The sequence below is a fragment of the Mus pahari genome, chromosome 2 (genome assembly GCF_900095145.1).
Source record: "Mus pahari chromosome 2, PAHARI_EIJ_v1.1, whole genome shotgun sequence".
NCBI classification, from domain to species: Eukaryota; Metazoa; Chordata; class Mammalia; order Rodentia; family Muridae; genus Mus; species Mus pahari.
Window position 1 is genome coordinate 1,509,402 of NC_034591.1, and position 10,807 is coordinate 1,520,208.

A 10,807-nucleotide genomic window follows, 5' to 3' on the forward strand; every position below is an offset into this window, starting at 1 on the left:
GTTCAGAACTCAAGAGTGTTGGTAAGTCAGAGGCCAGAGAGCTATGAAAACCACAGAAAGACTCACAGATTCTCCAGTTGCTACAGCATTCCTTCTCAAAGGAGAGGCAATGGCTGAAACGGAGCAGAAGTCTTCCGAATGATCAGCTTCTTTAATCAGATTAATGGGAACACAGAGAGCACCATGTCACGCTCGTCCTTCACCACATTTTAAGTTTAGACTCTGTGGGTCAGATCTAACATGATCCCTTAACAGCGAATCCAGACTAGAAGCCAGGATTTCTAGCTTCTGTCCCCCTCACCTTCTCACCATGCAGTGAAACACATGGAGGGAAAGGCAAGTGGACAACATGCGCATGCTAGAGTGTTTTCTTATTCTGAATGCTCAGGTTTTCTTCTCCTGAAATTGTGCTAGTGTGTATTCCCAGATTTAAATAATAAAGTACTTTTATTTTATTGGCTATGATGGACCGGATGGTTTCGTTTGGCCTTTTTGTTATCATTTTCCCCGTAGTTACATATTGAAGCACTTTGGATTTGACGGTGAAGTTCTCGAAGAGGCAACTAGATCTCTGTGAGGTGATGAGAGGGGACCTCCATAGTGGAATTAGTATATTTCTACAAAAAAGAAAAATTCCTCTCTTCCTGACCTCACAGAAGCTACAGGAGTAAGCTTCCCCAGGAACCTGACTGCTGGGAACTTGGTGGTGGGCTCCTCAGCCTTCAGGAATGTGAAAAAGAAAAGTGTGTGGTTTACAGCACCAAGGTGGTGGCCCTTCGTGACGGCAGCTTGAAGTACAGTAACCAGCATGCGATATGATCTAGCTTTTCATCAACTTAAAACAAATTTTACATGTCAAAAGTAAGGTCCATGCTGCGATACACCAATATCGTCCATATTTTCCTTATTTAAAATATTTCATTATTTTAAATTGTACATTTCACAATTTTAGTGACTCATGTTGAGCAAAGGGTCCCTCTCCCCTTCAGAACTTTAAATTAGGTACTAATGGTTGTAGAGAGCTGTCCTATGCACAAGTATCTCTGGTGTCCCCACACAAGCTGTGCCACTCCCTCCCCTTCCCAGTTATGATAATCAAATGTGTGTCTCCAGATACTTTCCAATATCTCCTGGCATCAAAGTATCTCTGCTGAGCATCCGCTATAGAAGCCAATGTATTCTGAAATAATGACATCGGCTTGTGTCTTTTTAACTTCACTTATGTTAAGTTATATTAAGAGATAGTGATAGTAGTACTGTGATTTCAGCCAAGCCAGCGATATTGCATGTGCATTTACATGAGGAATGACGCTGAAATAAAAGATGGTGGTGAGTGGGTGGGTGGGCGGGCAGATTCTGATTGAAGAGCTTCATGTGGAGGTGTGAAGGTGCTAGATGCATGGCCACATACAGTGTTCTGCAACTGTCTCTACTCACCGTGGAGTCCTAAGTCTTAGCTGACATCTTTTAGCCTCCTTATAGAACAAGGTTCAGAGTCTAGTTCCATGCCTTTTTCTTCATTGTCCAGGGTTTAGCATGGCTTGTCCCCTCACAGCTCCACAGTCCACTTACTGTGAAGACATGCCACAAGGCCTGCATTCATTGGCTTTCCTTAGGGTCATAGCAAGAACACTATAGCCATAGTGGTATGCCTTGGATGTTGTGATCAATATATGAGCTTTTCAGAAAATATAAAACATTATTTTTATTGTATGCTGTCATTGTATTTCGCTTGCATTTACCCAGCATCTACACTGTTACTTTATTTTATGGGAACGCTGTTTAATCCATGACACAGAGTTCCAATTACCCATTTGTTCAGAACTTTTTTGATTTTACTGCTTCAACACCTTTGTCCTGAAGAAACCTGGATGAAGAAACTACAGATTTTTGACAGGGTACTTATTAAAATTAACATTTAAGAATATTTGTCAGGAGTTGGAAATATAAAGTCAGGAATAGCCTCTAAACCTACCATTTAATTATTTATTTAATTGGGGGGGTCTCACTATGTAACCCAGAATGAAATGGAATTCATAATACTCATAATAATGCCTTCTAAGTGCTGGGACTGTAGGTATGTACCACCATGCCTCTGCTTAAATCTATTTCTAAAGACAAAAAAAAAAAAAAAATCCTAACACTTGAGTTGCACATGGCATATGAGAGGGTATCAGACAGACTGTACGGTTCTGGGTACTGCAGTCATGGTTGCGAGGACAAGCGTTTCCAAGGACAAATGCACTGTGTGTCTCAGAGCACTGCGTGTGGGCAAGGACATGCTGTCACCTTGAAAGATAGTAAAAGCCACACTTTGTATATGAAGGATGGTGTGGTTATTCCCCAGCATATTTAATTCAAACAGGTCCTGAGATCTGAAACATGGAGATGTCTACAAATTAGAGGGATACTTGGGGCTTTTTTTTTTTTTTTTAAGGGAAGAAAAGAATCCAGGCCACAAAGAACCATCTCAAAGCAGTGCCAACAGTTCTTTTGATGTTAATCACTGCATTGCTACAAACATGTTTTGAAAGTCTCCACTGCGGATGATGAAATTTCTTGGGATAGTTATATGAAATGTGCATATTATAAATATTAAAATTTAAAAAATTGTTTTCAAGTGTCAATTTCACCTTTTAAAGACATGTGTGTAAAATATGCAAATAAATTCTATTTGAGTACTCCATATTCCTTTGAATTAGTAGCCCAATGTTAACTGGAGAAAACTCAATATTACTTGAGTTCCGTCCCTTGACTGTACCTCTTTAGAACATGAACATCTTAAAGAAATTAATTTCTATTGGAAGTGGCACCTTATTTCTTTTCTCAAGGAACTTTAGAATCTAAAACTAATTGTGATGCACAAAACAGTATAATACTTGAGTTTACTGAATATATCACATAAGAAAGATTTCTGTGAGAAATCCACCACTTAACCCTTTATTGAGATCCCATAAGGATCTATAAACAAAATTCCCCCAAAGGAATTATTACAGGGCAACTTGACTCTACAGTGGCATAGAGATGCTTCACCGTGATAAGCTCAAGGGAAATTAATCCAGAGATTATGCTTTAATTGCCAGGTTCTAAACAAACTGCTTTGTCACAAAAATTGCTATAGCTTGACATGTCTGTTAAAGGGGGATCTGAGGGTGCAGAAATGATCAGTCCCCTCAATCATAAATCTTAAAGGAACTTTGAGCCACCATGAAGCTCAAATACTTTTTTCCCCTTTTTAGGGGTCACTGACCCTTGTTTGGCAGTCCTTTCTAAGACATTATTGCAAATGTAAGGGCTTTGAATGTAGGTAACACTGCATTTTTACATTTATTTATTTATTTATTTATTTATTTATTTATTTATTTGTGACCCGTGTCAAATTGTCACACAAACCATGCATTATTTGTGTTCCCACAGGTCAGTCCTGCAAGACTTTTGAGACTGGTGTGTTAAGAAATATTCAGCAAAAATATCATGTGTGTCCACATGTAGACATGTGTAGTGACCATGTTCTGTTTTAATTTCTTGGACTCGAGTTACATAGAAAAATCATCATCGGAAATGTATAAGGATATACAATGTTCTGCTACTCTGGTTTCCTAGTTAAATGCTGCATCTTTAATAACAATGTATGTATGGCAGAAGGCTTCAATGCTCACAGTAGAGACAAAGGGACCAGGGCTCTAACCTCAGGCTAACCTAACAAGAAACCACTGCAGAGCAGCTGAAAATATCCCCTCTGGTTCTTTTACATATGCTTGGCACAGTCTGCCTCTGGGATGAAAAACACAATTCTTTGTCTCCATAAAATCTAGGTAAAAAAAAAAAAAAAAAGAACATCAGAAGGTGTTCATGTTTCCTTAATATTTACTGTAAAAGCTGAATTGAGTGCACTGTCGGGGGGGGGGGGCTGACTTCAATAGAAAACTGGCTTTAAAAAAAAAAATTCAGGCAAATCAAGCCATCTGAAAGTAGGGTTTGTCATGGAAACAGCATCCTAATGGGATACTATCATCAGCGGCTCCACGGTTTCCCAGGTAAGTTTTATTTTGCCATCAATACTGAACGAAGCAAAGCCAAACCAAATCAAACAAAAACCTTCCTGGTTTTATGTATCTCACATACTTTAAAATAAAGTGCTTTCTGAAAACAAAGCCTGACAGTGACTTAAAATACTGTTTGAGCGATATTTTAATATAGAGAGAATATAAAACCTGTTACTGTTTTGAGTGATATTTTAATATAGAGAGAATATAAAACCTTTCTGTGTCAAATTCACATGTGCATCATTTTAAGGACATCCACAATAAGGCTGGTTTATTTGTTGTTGTTTTGTTTACATTTATTCCTGGAACAGAAACTATTTAATTGTCTTAAATATTTCTCCCACAAGTTACATAATTACCTAGTGAGACATGGTCTAATTTGGTTAAAGAATTACTGTTTTTTCATGTGTATCTCTATATAAAACCTTCTCAAATGCCATCTTTTCTGTTAATATAACAAACAAGAATTGTTTCTTCCTACTTTAAATGTGTATTTTCCATTAAATTAAAATGTTTACTATCTTAAAATGAATTAAGACTTATAACACAATTTCCTGATAACCATAAAAGTCACTCTGGTGCATTAATGGATTCTCTTTAGCCCTTTGTCTTTTGATTTTAGAAAGTAATGTAAAACATAATAAAAACATTTTAAATCTCCAGATATTTGAAGTTTTCTAATAGGGTTCTATTTCTCATATTATTCCCATATTATAAAATGTAAATTGTTATTTCTATTTTGCTGTATATATAGTCACATGCATGTGTACAGGTATATGTACATGCATGCATATCAATTCACGTAGGTCAAGTAGGAAATTCCTCTGTGAAAGGTTCTCTGAACAATACGGATGGAATCTTCAGAAGTAAACAACAACAAAACACTTCCACTGCCTACTGCCGTCTCAGATGCTTATAAACAGAGTCAGTGACCACATACTGATTGCCTGTTTATGGGTCTTGGAATGTGCACGGTAATGGAAAAGACAGTACCTCATAGAACATCACAAAGGCACCCAACTGAAAGATAAACCCCTGTCAAATAAAAGTCATGTAAATGTATTCCCTGAAAGAAAAAAAAAGCCTCAGTGTTAAAATTAGAGTTAGACTTTAATAATAATATTGTTTGAAAATAACCTATTTTCTGCTGCCGTGAAAACAGTCTTGGCATGGGACTCTACAAATGCCATTCAGAAGGTAGACGGGTTGCTCTTTGCAAGGGTGGGTTTTTCCATTGAATGTTTTAGGTTTGTATATTGTGGACTGGTTGTGAGGCATTGAAAAATGTAAAGGCAGTTCAGATAGGACCATTGTTTTCAGGCACAAAAACAATGTAATTTCGTACAAAACTTTCATTTTTTTATTTGCGAAATTAAAAATATGGCATTTTATATATATAAACTTCTATTCCTCTATAAATATAGATGATCTCATGGTGGTGAGAATAATAATAACAATAATAATAATAATAATGCATACCAAATCCAAAAACCAATGTCATTTTAGGGTATGACAGACATAGATAAATTTAGGTCCTATGTATGTACCGGCATTTGTGATAAATTCTTAAAGTTTAAACACTACAATCAGGAGGATTGCTTTTCTCCTCTTCTTCATCGAGAACTAAAGTATTTTTAAATGGCTTTGAGAGATTTACATTTGACACACTGCTGTGAATCCAGACAGGAGCACACAAGATGGGATGCAGTAGGAATGGACACACTTCCCCTTCAGCATGCATGCCTAGGTCGTGGTTGTCTCTCACCCATCCATCAGTCCACCGCCTCTGTCTTCGGAAGTCCAACCAGGCTTTCTGCGGGATGTGTGGCTGTTCCTCCCTCAGAATGTGCTGCTGAGGAGTAAGCATAGTATGCTGTTGACTGTGTACAACTTTTAGATTGTGAAGACTGATATATATGTCTAATTGCAGTTTGGTTAAAACCAGAAAACAGCGTCTCACTTGGAGGAACTCCACTCCACTGAAATCTTCTGTTTCCATACTCTGTGTATGTTCTACTATCCTGTTTAGGAATGTAGACCAATTCCTTCACCAAGCTTCCCAGGTGACCTTGAGATCTGTATTTCATAGAATGGTAAAATGCAGGCAGCATCACAGGGGGGAAGAAAGCAGGTTGCCAGACATGAGAATGCAACTAGAACTAATGTTTTATAACCTTTCTCTTTAGCCTCTCCCAACCCACAAGGCTTGCTGCTCATTCAATGATGATGACCAGACCCATAGCAAGTTCCAGATACTAGAGAGTAAAAATGAGCTCATCCATAAAAAGTCAGACTTTCCAAAGTTTTCTATCGGTGGTTACTGCACTCTCTCTGACCAACTTAGGTGCAAGGAGGAAGAAACTGGGAGAGGGACACCAGGGGACAGGGAGGCTGGGTCAACTGGCAGAGCCCATGCTGGGGTCCTCTAATGAAGTTGGAAGGTGGATCTCAAATAAGCAGCATCAGGAACTCACAGGGACAGCCCTCCACACTCTACCGCTGAAGAGGGGAGGAACTGGAATGGGCGGGGCCCACCTCGGGATCTGGAAGCTTTATGAAGTTCTGCACCTTAAAATTTCCCACTGCAAGCAAGGAAGGGGAGGGGCGGGAGACGCTGAAGGAAATGACCCAGGAGAGGCAGGCCATGCTCCCTTGACAAGGATGAGGGCACAGGGCAAAGCACTTAGCAAATGTGCTCTGTTTTACCTCCTCTGCAGTCTGCAGAAAAGGGCAAGTGAGAAAAGCTCCAAATACTTAAATCGCCCTAAATAATTAAACATATTGAAAAAGAAAAAAAAAAAACGCGCGTTCGATAGTCTTTAAATACAAATATACGTACAAAAATTTTACACAGGCTATTTACAATCATAAAAGCGTACAGTCCTGGTATCAGAGCGAGGGCTAGAGAGATAGGTACACACACACACACACACACACACACACACACACACACACACACACACGCGCGCGCGCCTCTATCAGTTGGGCCCTCTCCTTCCTTTACCCCAGGGACGGAAGCTTTTGCAGGACCTGTGCTGTTTGTTGGAAAGGAGGCCCGCGAAAGTCAGTGTCTGGTGAGGAAGCCTGGAGTGGTCAGGCTTGGCAGGAATTCCTTGGGGCCAGCTTCCAGGCAATGGCTAGGATCAGGCCAAAAAAAGGTAAGGTAAAGGTCTATGTTTCAGACGGTAGTCTCCCCCTGTTTGCTGTTGGTAAGCCTCGTGTAGAACTTCCTCCAGGAATTCAGTGTCTTGCCAGACCAGATCCAGAAGCCCGATGTGATGCCCACAATCAGCGTCATGAGATACTTGATCATGAAGACTGTAAAGTCGGGGCTCATGGGCGGGTGTGGTGGGACACCTCCACCTCCCTGGAGGTGAGGGCAAGGGATGGCATAACTCTTGCAGCTCTGGGCCACCCAGCTGCGCTCCCACTGGTCCCGAAAGGCCTGTTCATAGAAGTAGCAGGCGATGACGATGGTGGCCGGCACGGTGTAGAGCACACTGAAGACTCCGATGCGCACCATCAGCTTCTCCAGCTTCTCTGTCTTGGTGCCGTCATGCTTCATGATGGTGCGGATGCGGAAGAGTGACACGAAACCGGCCAGCAGGAAAGAGGTGCCGATGAACAGATAAACGAAGAGAGGCGCCAGCACAAAGCCACGCAGCGCGTCCACGTTGTTGAGCCCCACAAAACACACTCCGCTCAGTACGTCGCCATCCACCTGGCCCAACGCCAAGATGGTTATAGTTTTGATGGCTGGCACAGCCCAGGCGGCTAGGTGGAAATACTGTGAGTTGGCCTCGATGGCTTCGTGGCCCCACTTCATGCCGGCTGCCAGGAACCAGGTGAGGGACAGGATTACCCACCAGATGGAGCTGGCCATACTGAAGAAGTAGAGCATCATAAAGAGTATAGTGCAGCCTTCTTTCTTAGTGCCCTGCGCCACCGTGCGCGCCCCGTCCTCTGCAAACTTGTCATTACACACCACCCGGTCCTCCAAGAGAAAGCCGGCGATGTAGGCCACCGCCACCGCTGTGTAACAGCCGGACAGGAAAATGATGGGCCGTTCCGGGTAGCTGAAGCGCCTCATGTCCACTAGGTACGTGAGCACCGTGAAGAGCGTGGAGGCGCAGCACAGCACGGACCAGATGCCTATCCAGGTGCGCGAGAAGCGCAGCTCCTCGGGCCCGAAGTACATGAGCCCGTATACCTTGGTGGGTTCGCAGGGTGCGCCACAGTCCTTCTCCCCCAGAAAGTGGTAGTTGAGGTAGGAGGGCACCCTGAGGGCGCGCGGGCAGGAGAACTTTCCCCGCTCCACCGTCCCGGCACCCCCCGGGTAGCCGCCGCGGTAACCACCGCCGCCGTGCTGCGGATTGCTGGTCCAGAACTCCGGCAGCAAGGAGGGAGTTGGGGTGCCTTTGTCGGACGTGTTCTGGCCCACGCACAGCTCTCCTGCGCCGTGCACCGGGAACTTCTCGCACTTGAGCGTGTCTGGCCACTGGAAGCCGAACTTGTTCATGAGCGCCTCGCAGCCCTGGCGTGCGCGCTCGCACAGGGAGCGGCAGGGCGGCAGCGCCTGCTCCAGTACGGTGCACACAGGCGCGTACATGGAGCACAGGAAGAACTTGAGCTCGGCGGAGCACTGCACCTTCACCAGCGGGTAGAACTGGTGCACCTCCAGACCGGCGTCCTCCTGATTCGTGTGGCCCAGCAGGTTGGGCATGATGGTCTGGTTGTACGCGATGTCCGTGCACAGCGGGATGGAGATGGGCTGGCAGTAGCCGTGGTCCGGGATGGAGATGCCCCGTTCGCCGTTGTACTGCTGCCCGCTCTGCTGGGGCTGGGGCGGCGGCGGGGCTTGCTGGCCCGGCCCGGATACCTGGCCCGCCGCCTGCGCTCGGACCCCCAAAAGCAGAGGAGCCTCCAGCAGCCAAAGCAGCAGCAGCAGCCCGCTAGCCCAGCGCCGGGGATCAGCCCGGGGGCGGCGGTGGCTGGCCGTGTCCCTGTGCCCCACCTCCTCCCGCCGGCCCGGGAGTGCTCCGGCACAAAGTTCCAAGCTCAGCCGGCCGGCGGCCCGGGACTCGCTAGGCGCCGCCTCCTCAGCCATACTTTTTCGGCTCCCTCCTCGGCGCCGATCGACTGGGGCGGGCAGCGGCGCGGCGGGTGGTGGCTCCCACTGTGTTCGGGGAGAGCTGGTCGCCCGTGCCCTCCGTCGGGGTGCGGCCGCTCTCTGCTCGCTCCCCGGGATTCTGCTCCGCGTCCCGCAGCCGCCGCCGCCGCCGCGGAAACTTGCGGTTCATGAATCGCGGGCGGCGAGGAGAGCGCGAGTGGTCCAGGCGCGCCGGGGTCGCGTCCCTCTTCCCTGGCCCCGCGGCAGGCTGTGGCTCTTGTCCAGCGGCGCCGCGCTAGTGGCCGCAGCCGGGCAGAGGAGCGCCCAACTCTCGGCAGCCCAGCGGCCCTGGGTCCCCCCTGCGCCTCCGCCTCCTCCTTCTCCGCCGCCGCCTGACCATTTGTGTCAATCCCTCAACTCGCAGCCTCTCCTCTCCCTCGCGCGCCCTCCAACCGGTTTCTAGGCGCCCCGCAGTCTGTCTTTCACCGGGAGGGAGGAGCCTTGAAACCGACGCGGAGCTGGCGGCTCAGGGACCGTCGCCCAATCGCAGCACCCGCTTCACAGCGCAAAGGGAGCCCTTTCCCTCTGAGCCCGGACTGGAGCCCGCAGCAGACTGGAGGAGGTGGAGGAAGTAGTGGAGGCAGTGGCGGAGACTCTGCTCAGGCACAAAGAGTAGCTAAGAAGCGGGACAGGCTAGGTCGCTTTTGCTTTTGCAGAAGAAAGGGCGAGGACGAGTAAGAGAATGGTCCCATATGCTGCAGGAGATAATGAATAGGAGTTGGTGGGCCGCGGGGATGTAGCTCTGTCTTGCTTTTTATCTGTCTTCATATTTTAAAATCCTACCCTCGCCTCTCTGGTCACAAACTGCTACTTTGAGCGCTGCATTCTGATTGCGTGCCCCTGACTTGAGAGTCGGGTTTCCTTTGAGTTTAAGTCTGTCGAGGTTTTGTTTAAACTATGACTCCAATAAACCTTGGAGCTCACGGGCTGGCCTTGGTGGACTTTGGACGCGCCATTTCCCCTGATCTTTATCAAATGAAAGCAAAACGCAAAGTTTGGTGGGGTGTAAAATGTAAACCCAGATGCTCCTGTGAGTGGTATGCATCACGTAGTCAAACTTCCCCCCTTCTCTTTAATGGTGTGAGAAACAGAAGTAAAGGAAAACAGAAGATCTATTAAATGCTAGAGGAAAACCGGCTTGAGAACCTAAGCATTGGGGTGTTCCCGCGTGAGACACAGGAGCTGTACATCCAGACAGGAAGAGCAATCTGGGACCCTTTGGGGGCCCCTTCTGAACACTGCGGACCCTGCAGGGTCTGGTGGGAACTTCTGAGACCTGGGCCATTTAAGTTCCTCCTCAGTGGAAGTAGTCAAAGTTGACTATATTAGTTTGAAGGACAAAACACACGACCAAAGTGAGTCTGAAAGACCAAGCACAGTCATTCAACTCAAAATAGGATAATCAGCCTCAGCAGACACACGCTTCTTCTTGCAAGATTATTTTCAAGAACTTGTGTCACTCAGATTTATCAAGAAAGTACTATTATGTTTTATTAATTCTATCAAGATTTCCCCCCTTTGATTAGACTTATCTCACGAGACTGTTCCCGAATTATTTTCTATGTTCTTTTATACAGATGCACTTTTCATT

At 45.8% G+C, this 10,807-nt stretch overlaps 1 protein-coding gene across 1 annotated transcript; it reads right to left on the reverse strand.

The window, feature by feature from the left end:
• Positions 1-5,075: 5,075 nt before the first annotated feature.
• Fzd1 (frizzled class receptor 1) lies at positions 5,076-9,652 on the reverse strand. Its single transcript, XM_021191072.2, has one exon. It carries the CDS (start codon positions 9,151-9,153, stop codon positions 7,225-7,227), a length of 1,929 nt encoding a protein of 642 aa, XP_021046731.1. The 5' UTR covers positions 9,154-9,652; the 3' UTR covers positions 5,076-7,224.
• Positions 9,653-10,807: the final 1,155 nt, after the last annotated feature.

Bases quoted from the DNA above. Each gene is read 5' to 3' on its own strand.
- Fzd1 (XM_021191072.2), bottom strand. From the start codon at position 9,153: ATGGCTGAGGAGGCGGCGCCTAGCGAGTCCCGGGCCGCCGGCCGGCTG.